At 38.5% G+C, this 15,450-nt stretch overlaps 1 protein-coding gene across 2 annotated transcripts in view; it reads left to right on the forward strand.

The window, feature by feature from the left end:
* RNF141 (ring finger protein 141) overlaps positions 1 to 15,450 on the forward strand; it is a 39,665-nt gene that overhangs the window by 14,402 nt on the left and 9,813 nt on the right. For both annotated transcript variants that reach the window (XM_055423379.2, XM_055423380.2), the window contains exon 4: positions 9,468 to 9,649. In XM_055423379.2, coding sequence (XP_055279354.1) covers positions 9,468 to 9,649 — 182 coding nt within the window. The remainder of the gene's footprint in view (positions 1 to 9,467; positions 9,650 to 15,450) is intronic.

The following is a 15,450-nucleotide window of genomic DNA, read 5'->3' on the forward strand; positions in this document are numbered from 1 at the left end:
GGTATTTATTAATATTTATTTGTAAAACTTATGTAAAATAATTTTGATGGCTCTTCCAGGTTAATTAAATTTCACTGGTTATATAATTGCCATATAGCAGAAATTTTTATACTCAAGGAAGGCAGTAGTAAACTCTCATCTTTATCGTGTACCTCTCTTTTTGGATTTTAACTGACTGTGGAATCCTAAAGTGATACCCTACATAGCTCTAAGATGACTTCTTAAAAATTAAAATATCTTATGCTATCATTTCTTTTAAAAAACACTAGGTTTTACTTGTTAAATGATAATTTAAAAATCCATTAGAAAGGGTTGGTTTTTTTGGTTTGGTTGGGGGGGTTAAAAGTAATTTTTAGTTTTACAATGAATTGTGGGTTTGGGGTTTTTTTAAGTTATTTTTAGTTAATTAAGGGATTTTCACCATCAATTAAGAGACACACTGTGTCTTTTTATTCATAGTTAAATTTAAGATAAATGAGTATATCAACTGTGATGGCAGCGGTCATAGAGTATCAGGAAGCCTTATCCACTAATGGGTAGATTAGAATAGGTGATTCTTAACCTTTTGAGGCCAGTAAACTTTTGGTGAAGATGAAGGAATGAATTTTATTAAGCTTACTCCTATCCCAGCCCCTGCTCTAAAATACAATAAAATCATCCATATTCCTATAAACAATAAGTTGGGCAATCATGAATGTCCTTAATTCAACTCCTGATCAATCTATAAAGAATTCCTGGGTAAGGAGATTTTTTTTTTTCTTTTGTATCATGGATCCTGGATGTTACCCAAATAATATGCCACATTTCCCCAGTAGGTTTATTGCCACTACTAAGCTGTAAGTGTAGTAGGATTAATTATGTTTAGTTGATCAAATTTGAAGGTCTAATCTATTTCAGTAATAAAAGAACTTTTAAGAGGATTAGATTAGCAAAGACCAAGATCTTAATTCCATACTTGACTAAGTGTGGACCAATTCCACCCTTGACTGAAGTTGAATGGCACCTATTCAAGTTTATAGTTGGTTTAGAGAAAATACACAGTATCATTTAATACCATTCAACTGGGTCTATCCACAGTGAACATTTGCTTATTGATTTCTTTTAAGTCCAAATTTTAAAAAGCACTATAATAGCTGCCAGAGAACCATTATTCAAAATTTTTTTACATTATTCATCAGAAGTAGATAATATGATACTAGTTTGGGTAGCAGTGTAACTTTATATAGTATGTAATATGTTACAAGCTGTTGAGGAATTTTAAACAGAAAAGTGATCTGATGAGAATTGTGCTTTAGAAAGGTTATTCTCATAGCATCACAAGTTAGAATTAGGAGAGGAGTCTGAAGATGCAGAGACTAACCACAGAATCTAAAGTAATCTAGGTGAGAAGAAAGATGTATTAGGTGCTTACTTTTCTTTATGATTATTCTGTTTATCTTGCTAACTTCTAAAACTGGCTCTATACTTGTAGACTCATTGCTTTTCCTTTTTATGTAAAGTTTACCACATTTAAGGCCTCAGTGGATAATGTTTTCCATATCCTATAGGTTTTAAGACTTTGTATTTTTGTTATCTTTCTGTAATGATGTTGTTTTTAAATGCCATGTACTCAGTGAGTGATATAAACACATTGTAAATTAAAAAAAAAAAAAGAAAGAGAATACATGCTGAAATAACAGAATGTATTATCTCTGCACCTTTAGAAATAACAGAAGATATGCTGAAATAACTTGATCCACAGTCACATTTTATTGTTTATAGTTTGACTCCTGGGCTCAAAAATTGTATTGCAACCATATATTTTTCCATTTTGTGTTTGTTTTGGGGATTATATTTATATTAAATTATTTAGGGGTTTTTCACAGTGCTAAATATGCATACTCCCCAAAAGAACTTTGGGAATCTGCAATCTTTGACTTTTCAAAGAAATAAGGTAAAGAAGAAATGAAGAACTGGGCTTAAAACATGTAAAATCTATTCAAATTAAGTATCTCCCATATTCCCATTGTCTGTGAGTTTACACTGCACACAATCTTTCAGGACTATTTGAAAGTCTACCTCAGAGTATACATGGGTAAATTTATAAAAACTAGTGACAAAGGTCATTTCTGAAAAAATATACATTCTTTCTCCTTTTCTTGCTCTCTCTTCCACAGTAACCATTCAGCTGATCTTTTCAGTTTTACCTCTATTATGTTTCACTTGAGTTTATTTGTAAGACAGAGTTCACACTCTCAAGGAGACTGTAACTAATACTTAGGCCCCTCTTTCTTCTCATCTAGATTACCTTAGATTCTGTGATTAGTCTCTGCACCTTCAGACCCCTCTCCTAATTCTAATTTGTGATGCTATGAGAATAGCCTTTCTAAAGCACAACTCTCATCAGATCACTTTTCTGTTTAAAGTTCCTCAACAATTCTTCCTTGGCTTCAAAATAGTCCCAACTCAGGCTTCCCTGGTGATCCAGTGGTTAAGAATCTGCTTGCCAAAGCAGGGGACACGGGTTTAATCCCTGATTCCAGCAGATCACTCGTGCCTCGGGGCAACTAAGCCTGTGCTCTGGAGCCCTACAGCTGCAACTACTGAGCCCTTGTACTGCAACTACTGAAGCTTGTGTGCCGTAGAGCTGGTGCTCTGCAACAAGAGAAGCCACTGCAAAAAGAAGCCTGCGCACCACAACAAATAGTAGCCCCACGTTCTGCAACTAGAGAAAGATCGTGCACAGCAGTGAAGATCCAGTGATTTAAATAAATGTTAAAAATAATAATTCCAACTCATTAACCTGGCGTTTGAGGCCTTCTGCAATATGGCTCCAAACTGTCTTTTCTGTTTTCTCATTGTCCCCTTTTGCAGTCTACAGTCTCACCAGGCTTAACTAATTTAAGGCTGTATAGCTGTAACTTTTCCATCTCAATGCCTCTGCTTATTGAGTTCCCTCATCTAGAATGTTCATTCCTCTGTCATTTAAATTGCCATCAGCTACAAATCACAGAAAACCCCTCTTCCACCAGTTTAAACAAAAAAGTAACATTTAAATGGAATATTCTGTGGAAATAATATTAGAAAATTAATAAAATTATGGACTCAGGTGGCTGTTTAGAAGCTTCATGAATTCTCTTATTTTCATCTGTCTTGTTACTTAGACCAAAACCTTGGAGTCATCTTGACTTCTCTTTTTCTCTTATACCCACCCCACAGTCAGTGCATAAGTGAATCCTGTCAGGTTGCCCTTCAAAAATATATTCAGAATGTGACCAGCTCTTACCATTGTTACTACTATCACCTTATTCCTCACAACCTTCATTTCTCACTGGGATTATTCCAGTTGCCTTCTAACTCATCTCCTTGCTTCTCTGCCCTTGTCCCCATTCTGTCTAGTCTCAGATCAACAACCAGTCTATTCCACTCGTAATCTGAAATGAAATTAGGTCTTAATATTCCTTGGCTCAAAACCCTCCAGTGACTTGCCATGTACTTGAGATAAGAGCCAAAGTCATTACTGTGATCAGCAAAGTCCTATACATTTGGCCCTACCTCACTCCCTAACCTCATCTACCAGTCTTCCCTCTCTCATCTTGTTCCAGCCTCCCTGGGCTCCTTGCCAGGTTCACTTTTTTTTTTTTTTTTAATTATTTTTTTATTGAAGGATAATTGCCTTACAGAATTTTGTTGTTTTCTGTCAAACCTCAACATGAATCAGCCATAGGTATCTATATATCCCCTCCCTTTTGAACCTCCCTCCCATCTCCCTCCCCATCCCACCCCTCTAGGTTGATACAGAGCCCCTGTTTGAGTTTCTTAGCCATACAGCAAATCCCCATTGGCTGTCTATTTTGCATATGGTGATGTAAGTTTCCCTGTTACTCTCTCCATACATCCCACCCTCTGCTCCCCTCTCCCCGTGTCCACAAGTCTGTTCTCTGTGTCTGCTTCTCCATTGCTGCCCTGTAAGTAAATTCTTCAGTACCATTTTTCTAGATTCTGTATATATGCATTAGAACACGATATTTATCTTTCTTTCTGACTTACTTCCCTCTGTATAATAGATTCTAGGTTCATCCACCTCATTAGAACTGACTCAAAGGCATTACTTTTTATGGCTGAGTGATATTCCAATGTGTATATGTACCACATCTTCATTATCCATTCATCTGTTGATGGGCATCTAGGTTGCTTCCATGTTCTAGCTATTGTAAATAGTGCTGCAGTGAACAATGCGATACATGTGTCTTTTTCAATTTTGGTTTCCTCAGGGTATATGCCTAGGAGTGGGATTGCTGAGTCATATGGTGGTTTTATTCCTAGTTTTTTAAGGAATCTCCATACCATCTTCCATAGTGGCTGTATCAATTTACATTCCCACCAACAGTGCAAGAGCATTCCCTTTTCTCCATACCCTCTCCAGCATTTATTGTTTGTAGACTTTTTGATGATGGCCATTCTGACCAGTGTGAGGTGATATCTCATTGTAGTTTTGATTTGCATTTCTCTAATAATGAGTGATGCTGAGCATCTTTTCGTGTGTTTGTTAGCACATGTATGTATGTCTTCTTTGGAGAAATGTCTAATTGGGTCTTTTTCACACTTTTTGATTGGGTTGTTTGTTTTTCTGGTATTGAGTTGTATGAGAGCTGCTTATATATTTTGGAAATTAATCCTTTGTCAATTGTTTCATTTGCTATTATTTTCTCCAATTCTGAGGGTTGTCTTTTTACCTTCCTTATAGTTTCCTTTGCTGTGCAAAAGCTTTTAAGTTTAAACAGGTCCCACTTGTTTACTTTTTTTCAATTTCCATTACTGTAGGAGATAGGTCATAGGGGATCTTGCTTTGATTTTTGTCAAGTGTTCTGCCTGTGTTTTCCTCCAACAGTTTTATAGTTTCTGGTCTTATGTTTAGGTCTTTAATCCATTTTGAGTTTATATTTGTTTATGGTGTTAGGAAGTCTTCTAATTTCATTCTTTTATATGTAGCTGTCCAGTTTTCCCAACACCATTTATTGAAGAGGCTGCTTTTGCCCCATTGTATATTCTTTGCTCCTTTGTCAAAAATAAGGTACCCATAGGTGCATGGGTTTATTTCTGGGCTTTGTATCTTGTCCCATTGGTCTGTATTTCTGTTTTTGTGCCAGTACCGTCTTCTTTTTTTTTCATACTGTCTTGAACAAGACAAGGGTGTCCACTTTCACCACTGTTATTCAACATAGTTCTGGAAGTCCTAGCTACGGCAATCAGAGAAGAAAAATAAAAGGAACCCAGATCAGAAAAGAAGAAGTAAAGCTCTCACTGTTTGCAGATGACCTGATACTGTACATAGAAAACTCTAAAGATAGTATCAGAAAATTCCTAGAGCTAATCAGTGAATTTAGCAAAGTTGCAGGATACAAAATCAATACACAGAAATCACTTGCATTTCTATATACTAACAATGAAAAATCAGAAAGAGAAATTATGGAATCAGTCCCATTCACCAAAAGAATTAAATATCTAGGAATAAACTTACCTAAGGAAACAAGCAGGTTTTAGAAAAGGCAGAGGCACCAGAGATCAAATTGCCAACATCCGCTGGATCATGGAAAAAGCAAGAGAGTTCCAGAAAAACATCTATTTCTGCTTTACTGACTATGCCAAAGCCTTTGACTGTGTGGATCACAAGAAACTGTGGAAAATTCTGAAAGAGATGGGAATACCAGACCACCTGACCTGCCTCTTGGAAACCTGTATGCAGGTCAGGAAGCAACAGTTAGAACAGGACATGGAACAACAGACTGGTTCCAAATAGGAAAAGGAGTGTGTCAAGGTTGTATATTGTCACCCTGCTTATTTAACTTCTATGCAGAGGACATCATGACGAACGCTGGACTGGAAGAAGCACAAGCTGGAATCAAGATTGCTGGGAGAAATATCAATAATCTCAGATATGCAGATGACACCACCCTTATGGCAGAAAGTGAAGAGGAACTCAAAAGCCTCTTGATGAAAGTGAAAGAGGAGAGTGAAAAGGTTGGCTTGAAGCTCAACATTCAGAAAACTAAGATCATGGCATCTGGTCCCATCACTTCATGGGAAATAGATGGGTAAACAGTGGAAACAGTGTCAGACTTTATTTTTTTGGGCTCCAAAATCACTGCAGATGCTGATTGCAGCCAGGAAATTAAAAGACGCTTACTCCTTGGAAGGAAAGTTATGACCAACCTAGATAGCATATTACAAAGCAGAGACATTACTTTGCCAACAAAGGTCCATCTAGTCAAGGCTATGGTTTTTCCAGTGGTCACATATGAATGTGAGAGTTGGACTGTGAAGAAAGCTGATCGCCGAAGAATTGATGCTTTTGAACTGTGGTGCTGGAGAAGACTCTTGAGAGTCCCTTGGACTGCAAGGAGATCCAACCAGTCCATTCTAAAGGAGATTAGTCCTGGGTGTTCATTGGAAGGACTGATGCTAAAGCTGAAGCGCCAATACTTTGGCCACCTCATGCGACGAGTTGACTCACTGGAAAAGACTCTGATGCTGGGAAGGATTGGGGGCGGGAGGAGAAGGGGACGACAGAGAATGAGATGGCTGGATGGCATCACCGACTCAATGGACATGAGTTTGAGTGAACTCCGGGAGTTGGTGATGGACAGGGAAGCCTGGCGTGCTGTGATTCATGGGGTCGCAAGGAGTCGGACATGACTGAGCGACTGAACTGAAGGAAACGAAAGAACTGTACACAGAAAATTATAAAACACTAATGAAAGAAATCAATGACATAAACAGGTAAAGAGATATTCCATGTTCCTGGGTAGGAAGAATCAATATTGTGAAAAGGACTATACTACCAAATGCAGTCTACAGATTCAGTGTGATCCCTGTCAAATTACCAATGACATTTTTCACAGAACTAGAACAAAAAATTTCACAATTTATATGGAAGCACCAAAGACCCCAAATAGCCAAAGTAGTCTTGAGAAAGAAGAATGGAGCTGGAGGAATCAACTTTCCTGATTTCAGATTATACTGCAAAGCTACAGTTATCAAGATAGTATGGTACTGGCCAGGTTCACATCTGCCTTTGCACTTCCTGTTCTCTTATCCTGGAATGTTCTTTCCCCAGATACCCACATGACTCATTCTTGGACCTCTTTAGTTCCTAAATGGCACCTCTGTGAGGCCTTCCCTGCAGCCTTTCAGCATTTTCTCTCCTCTGTTTAATATTCTTCGTAACACTTATTTCCATCTTATCTATATTTTGTCTCTCCAACCTATAGAGTAATCTTCATGAGGGCAGGGATTTTTATCTGGTTTTTATACACTGTGTCACTAGTGCTAGAGCAGTAGTACCTACACAGTAGCTATAACATCCACATAATGGATACTTGGTAAACATTTGTTTTGTAAATCCTATGATTATAATAATTATAGTTTGTAGTGAATATAACAAAAAAGTAGACTCATGGATGTAAAGAAGAAACTGTTGGTTGCCAGTGGGGAGAGGAAAGGAGGAAGGACTTTATAAGGCTAAGGGATTAAGAAGACTAACTATAAGGTGTAAAATAAGCTACGAGGATATATTTTACAATACAGGGAATATAGATAGTTTTATAGTAACTATAAGTGGAACCTTTAAAAATTATGAATCACTGTATTGTATACCTATAATTATACATCAACTATACTTCAGCTTAAAAATTGCAATTTGATAAACTTTGCTATTAAATATTAAATTTATGTGAATTATTCCCTAATTTCTAATGAACTGTGCATTTCCGAAGGAAGACTGGCTCAGTTTCCTCAGCTCTGAAAGTCTTTTTTTGTTACCCCACCTAAATTCCTGTCACCTGTAATTCTGTTTGTTTTCTACCCCATGTATAATCTGTTACAAAGAATCTTACATATTTGCATCTCCAGATAGATTCTTAACCTTCCCCAAATGGAATCAATTTTCTATTAGAAATGGTTCTTCCATTTTCACAATATGGAGTCTGATTCATACTTGATTCTTAACTTTTTTCTCTTACTGTCTTCTCAAGTAATAAACAAAAAATGCTAATTACAACTGTTATTCTTCAAAATATTGAAATGTTGCTGTAACATGTTTTTTAATGTAATCGAACCACTTCACTTTCTCATGTACCCAGTTCCAGCAATACTTTTAAAAACTTTCATTTACAATTTTAAGGCCTACTCTATATCTCTCCCTCTATTCTTCATTTCTTTCTAAATGCTTTCTGATTTGTTCGTTCCATATACTTTGATATGCATGTAATAGATTTCATACTTTAATTGCATTTAATAGTTCCCACTGTCTTCTGTGTATCTCCTGTGTTGACAGGAAGTCTTTCACATCTCTATAATCTGTCTCTGATTACTTCAAGTTCTTTGTCCAAGAATATGATGCCCTCAATCCTGTCTTTGCTTATTTGAAAAGAGAATATATGCCATACTACGTGACTTCCCAAGACAGATGAAAGCAGTATTGTCTCTTCTTACCTACTATCTCACACTTGCCCCCAGTACCTCCTCACATTAAGAACGTAAGCTCGGGGCTTTGGTGGTGGCTCAGAGGTAAAAAATCTGCCTGCCAGTGCAGGAGACGTGGGTTCGATCACTGATTTGGGACAGTCCCATGTGCTGCAAAGCATCTAAGCTGTTGCACCACAACTGTTGAGCCTCTGCTCTAGAGCCTGGGAGCTGCAGCTACTGAAGCCTGCACACCCTAGAGCCCACGCTCTGCAACTCAAGAGTAGCCCCTGCTCACCACAAGTAGAGAAAAGCCCATGCAGCAATGAAGACCTAGCACAGCCAAAAATAAAATAAATATTTTAAAAAGAATATAAGCTAGATGTAAAGCAGTTAGCTTGCAATTAAAAATATATTTTAAGAAAAAAGACATCAAAAGTGCAATATGAGTTCAAAAAAAAGAATGTAAGCTAGAGTGGGGAGAGTTACAACCTGTAGGCTAATGATTCTACTTCATGCTAAAGTTCAAAATGACTTTCTGGGAAAACTTCAACCACTTTTTGTTAGGATTTACTTTATTGTAGTTTTTTTGCTTCAGTTTGTAAGTGTTGGTATGTAATAGAACTTAAGATAGTCAAGAAACTAATCTCTTGCAGTTATAGTAGAATAGCAAATGGTTGTTGGAGTCAAATAAATCTTTAAGAAATTCTTTAAGTAAATTAAAAGGATTTATCTCTAAAATTCATTTTTTAAGTCTGGGAAAATTGCCTGACCTCTACTACTAAACAGGTTGATGCCTAATCAACCCTACAGATTATTTTGACTATCACATGAGAAAACATTGTATATTTTGAACCCTGCAAACGTAGAGGATGTGATATTATTCATTTGCTCAGACTGTTGCTCTCTTGTTAGGTAATTTGCAAACTTTGTTTCCTAAGTGACTAAACAGTTGTTCCACTTTTGGGAAAAAATTAGTCAGAAAGATTATGAACTTTTTTTTTTTATTCTATTTGTATTTTTAGATTAACAAAAGCAGTGGCATTGTGGAAGCATCACGGATCATGAATTTGTACCAGTTTATCCAGCTTTATAAAGACATCACAAGTCAAGCAGCAGGAGTATTGGCACAGAGCTCCACCTCTGAAGACGCTGATGAAAACTCAGCATCTGTAACATCTTGTCAGGCTAGTCTTTGGATGGGAAGGTATGCAGTGCATAAATGCCATGTTTCTCTTTTCCAGCATGCAAACTACTGAATATCACAGTAATATTTTTGCTAATGGTATCTGTGACTTCTTAAATCACATTACTTTTTTGTCTCAGATGGTATTATATCCCAGATGTGCTTTTGGACTATTCTGTGTTTCTGGACATTGTTAGAGTGCCACATTAAAGAAAAACTAAAGTGGTTCACAGCAGGTAATGTTTCTATCAACCCAGTTTCCATGAATCTACTCAACCTGCTTGCATTTAATGACAAGGTATATAGTTAATACCCTCTTGTAATACACATTTAGGATCTTAGACAATCAAAGCTCTTCAAGGAATTAGGTCCAAGAATCTGGTAAAACCATTTCAGTTTTTCTTAAAGGTATCTGACTAATTGGAGCATTAATATTGTAAAATATTGGCTCCAGGACTTGGCAGTCCATTCTGGAATGGACAAGTAGTTGGTGCACATATTGCTTGTACTGAGTTACCAGAAGGAAATGAGGTCAGCCAGCATTTTCTGTGATGGTGCTTGTTTACTCAGGCCTAATACATTATTGTTCTATCTAAACTTTCTTTTCCTTCTCCATAATGCTTTTGGCATGTGAATGCACCCACCTGTTGCCATTTGACAGCCATGACCATAATTTAAATTTGTGAATGCCTCACTGGAAAAAGGCTTACGTAGGTCTAGACATGTTGACATTCTGTCTTATTGTCATACAGGGTAGACAGCACAAATCAGTATTGACAGTATCTTTTACCTAAAGTTAAGAATATGCTTAACAAGAACTTCATTTTTTATTGCTCCATTTACAATTGCATTTTCCGATCCATTCTTAACCAACTGGTTTCCAAATACTATGTTGTAGTACAATTGTATTTTCAATTATTCTTTCCTGTTTGTCTTTAATAGGATTGTTTGGTTTTCTAGGCTTGGGCTGTACAAGTATCACTGATGAAATGTCAGATGAGTTTTAGAGAATTATAGGTAGCATTTAGGTTTATCTTGCCTGTATTTTGTTAAGTTAATCTTTCAAAGACAGACATCTGATTTTCTGTTTTTTAGTCCTTTCCCTCTTCAAAATGGTGATTTTTTTTTTCAGTATTTTGAAAGTTGAAAATAGCATTTAATAGTAAATAGTATTTACTAGGCTCTGTGGTAAAAAATGAAAGTAATACTTTTTCTTATTGCAGTCGTCTTAATGAGGAAGGTAAGAGTGTTATCCCTTTTCATGTGCCCTCTAGACTGGGAAACTCAATGCCTAATTCGTAGGTTAGGGCTGCTACTTGCCTTTGTATATTTTGGGGTTTTGTTTTTTACACCCTGATATACTTAGTTCATAGAAAAATAGACTTTTCAGATTGAGTGGGATCTTGAGAGGTATTTATTTGATTCAGTCTTATATCTGGTACCTATTTCTAGTAGTATTTTATATTTACTAAGTACTTAGGGTATTAGGCATTGTGAGGCGTGCTTTACATGTATAAACTCATTGTGCTCTGTGCTTAATCGCTCAATGTCCAACTCTTTGCGACCCCATGGACTGTAGCCTGCCAGGCTGCTCTTTCCATGGGAATTCTCCAGCATGAATACTGGAGTGGGTTGTCATGCCCTCTCCAGGGGATCTTCCCAAACCAGGGATTGAACCCAGGTCTCCTGCCTTGTAGGTGGATTCTTTACCGTCTGAGCCACCAGGGAAGCCTTTTTTATAAACCCATTAAATCACCACAATCCCAGGGGAATACAAATATTGGTTCATTGCAGATGTAGCAACTTGAGGTTTAAACAAATGAATGACATGGCTAGAAACTGGTCTAACGGAGATTCACATTCGGGCCTGTCTGGCAATACAGCCATGCTCCTAACTTCTGCATTAGTACTCCCTGGTGCATGAAGGTCCTATACTACAGTGCTTCTTAAACTTTGATATTCAGTGGTTTTGAGAAAAAGCTTGAGATTCTATCAAGCTCTCAGGTGTTGTCACTACTGCTTACCCATGGATAGCACTTTGCGTAGCAAGACTTACAATATTTAGCCAAGTGGTAGTCCAGCTTGAACACCTGCAGTTGTGTGGGACTCACTGCCTCAGCACGACAAGGTTTTTGATACACAAATGGCTTTAATCACTGTAATTTTCCCTTTTGGATAATTTTCCTTAGAGCCAAAATCTGGCTCTCCTAAGGCAGCACAGCACAGATTCTAGAACCAAATTGCCTGTGTTCAAATCCTGGCTTTACTCCTTACTGTGTCACTTTGGACAAGTTATTAAACCTCTCTACTCAGTATCCTCATCTTTTAAAAGATGACAGTAATAAGGTCTACTTCATAGGACTCTTGAGAGAGTTAAGTGAGTTAGTATATGTAAAATACTTGGAACAGTGCCTGGCTCATAAAAATATATATCTATAAAAGTTAACTATCATTGTTACTAATTATTACTGTTTTCTACTTATTTCAGTGACAGTACCCTCTGGAATTCCACCAAACAAGTCTGTTCTCTCTCAGCAATCAAATACTTGAACACACTAGTCAAATTCTCACTGAGCCTTTTGTTCTCCAGGATAAACCTCCCCAGTTCCTTCAACCTTTGTTTATATTGGTTTCTTCTATATCCCAGAGGCTTTCCTGGATGATCTTTTATCTGTAAATTTATTTTTCAGAGTAGTAGGGGGACAGAGAACTGAATTCTCCATTCTACAGGTAGTCTAATAAGGACAAACAGCAAGACTTTCTCCCTCCTTCTTCTGGTAACTGTACTGCTGCTGCTGCTGAGTCACTTCAGTCGTGTCCGACTCTGTGCGACCCCATAGACGGCAGCCCACAGGCTCCCCCGTCCCTGGGATTCTCCAGGCAAGCACACTGGAGTGGGTTGCCATTTCCTTCTCCAATGTGTGAAAGTGAAAGTGAAGTCGCTCAGTCATGTCCGACCCTTAGCGACCCCACGGACTGCAGCCTACCAGGCTCCTCCATCCATGGGATTTTCTAGGCAAGAGTACTGGAGTGGCTTGCCATTGCCTTCTCCGAACTGTACTGCTAGGAAGGTAGCAAAAAAAATCAAGTGAACCATAGTATGGCTTCAATTGGCTGCTTCTGTATCTCCTGTTCTTTCTTTTACCTCCATCCAGAATTTTGTTCTCTGTGGCCCTCTGCTCCTCAGTTTTAAACTCTAACCTTCAAAACCCTGTCTGTCACTCTTTATGGATTCAGTTATATTCTTTGCTACTGACAACCAAGTCCACATCCTTAGAGATAAACGGTAAGCTCCTCAAGAGAAGAGACTGCGGTTCTTTTGGATCTGGCACAATACATAGCACCTTGTTGTTGTTGTTCAGTCTCTGAGTTGTGTCTCTTTGTGACCCCTTGAACTGTAGCACGCCAGGCTTCCCTATCCACTGTCTCCCGCAGTTTGCTCAAGCTCATGTTCTTTGAGTCGGTGATGACATCCAACCATCTCATCCTCTGTCAACCCCTTCTCCTCCTGCTCTCAATCTTTCCCAGGGTCAAGGTCTTTTCCAGTGAGTTGGCTCTTGGTCAAAGTATTGGAGCTTCAGCTTCAGTATCAGTCCTTCCAATGAATATGCAGGGTTGATTTCCTTTAGGATTGGTTGGTTTGATCTCCCTGCTGTCCAAGGGACTCTCAAGAGTCTTCTCCAGCACCACAATTCAAAAGCATCAGTTCTTTGGCACTCAGCCTTCTTTATGGTCCAACTCTCACATCTATACATGACTACTGGAAAAACCATAGCTTTGATTATACAGACCTTTGTGGGCAAAGTGATATCTCTATTCTGTAATATGCTGTCTGGGGTTGTCAAAGGCTTCCCAGGTGGCACTAGTGGTAGAGAACCTGCCTGCCAGTGCAGGGGATATAAGAGACTTAGGTTCAATCCCTGGTTTGGGAGGATCCACTGGAGAGGGCATAGCAATCCATTCCAGTATTCTTGCCTGGAGAATCCCATGGCCAGAGGATCCTGGCAGGTTATACAGTCCATGGGGTTGCAAAGAGTTGAACACAACCGAAGTGACTTAGCATGCACAGGTTTGTTATAGCTTTTCTTTCAAGGAGCAAGCACCTTTTAATTTCATGACTACAGTCACCATCCACAGTGATTTTGGAGTCCAAGAAAATAAAGTCTGTCACTGTTTCTACTTTTTCCCTATCTATTTGCCATGAAGTGATGGGACCAGATGCCATCATCTTAGTGTTTTGAATGTTGAGTTTCAAACCAGCTCTTTCATTCTCCTCTTTCACCCTTATCTAGAGTCTCTTTAGTTCCTTTTCACTTTCTGCCATTAGAGTGCTATCATCTGCATATCTAAGGTTGTTGATATTTCTCCCAGAAATCTTGATTCCAGCTTGTGAGTCATCCAGCCCAGCATTTCACATGATGTACTCTGCTTATAAGTTAAATAACCAGAGTGACAATATACAGCCCTGACATACTCCTTTCCTAATTTTGAACCAGTCAGTTGTTCCATGTCCGGTTCTAACTGTTGCTTCTTGATTCATATACAGGTTTCTCAGGAGACAGGTAAGGTGGTCTGGTATTCTCATCTCTTTAAGAATTTTCCAGTTTGTTGTGATTCACATAGTCAAAGGCTTTAATATAGTCACTGAAGCAGAAGTAGATGTTTTCCTGGAATTCCCTTGTTTTTCCTGTGATCCAGCAGATGTTGGTGATTTAATCTCTGGTTCCTCTGCCTTTTCTAAATCCAGCTTGTATATCTGGAAGTTCTCAGTTCACGTACTGCTGAAGCCTAGCTTGAAGGATTTTTAGCATTACCTTGCACCTAAAAGGCATATAAACATTGAAATAAATAAATATAGAAAAATTAAAATACATTAGATCCACACCCATCAAGGTTTTCATTCAGTTTCCCAATTTCAATTCAGAGACTGCCCTCTTTTATGCATTCCTGAAGCACAGCATTTACTCTATTACCACATCCTAATGATTTGTCTTTTGCAATGCCCCCTTCAGTTCAGTTCAGTTCAGTCGCTCACTTGTGTCTGACTCTTTGCGACCCCATGAATCACAGCACACCAGGCCTCCCTGTCCATCACCAACTCCCGGAGTTCACTCAAACTCATGTCCATTGAGTCAGTGATGCCATCCAGCCATCTCATTCTCTGTCGTCCCCTTCTCCTCCTCCCCCGATCCCTCCCAGCATTAGAGTCTTTTCAAGTGAGTCAACTGTTCGCATGAGGTGGCCAAAATATCGGAGTTTCAGCTTTAGCATCAGTCCTTCCAATGAACACCCAGGACTGATTTCCTTTTGAATGGACTGGTTGGATCTCCTTGCAGTCCAACGGACTCTCAAGAGTCTTCTCCAATACCACAGTTCAAAAGCATCAATTCTTCGGCGATCAGCTTTCTTCACAGTCCAACTCTCACATCCATACATGACCACGGGAAAAACCATAGCCTTGACTAGACGGACCTTTGTTGGCAAAGTAATGTCTCTGCTTTTTAGTATGCTATCTAAGTTCGTCATAACTTTCCTTCCAAGGAGTAAGCATCTTTTAATTTCCTGGCTGCAATCAGCATCTGCAGTGATTTTGGAGCCCCAAAAAATAAAGTCTGACACTGTTTCCACTGTTTACCCATCTATTTCCCATGAAGTGATGGGACCAGATGCCATAATCTTAGTTTTCTGAATGTTGACCTTTAAGCCAACTTTTTCACTCTCCTCTTTCACTTTCATCAAGAGGCTCTTTAGTTCCTCTTCACTTTCTGCCATAAGGGTGGTGTCATCTGCATATCTGAGGTTATTGACATTTCTCCCAGCAA

Source organism: Moschus berezovskii, chromosome 14, assembly GCF_049115385.1.
Source record: "Moschus berezovskii isolate FMDL1 chromosome 14, NW_MosBer_1.0, whole genome shotgun sequence".
In the NCBI taxonomy this organism is placed as follows: domain Eukaryota; kingdom Metazoa; phylum Chordata; class Mammalia; order Artiodactyla; family Moschidae; genus Moschus; species Moschus berezovskii.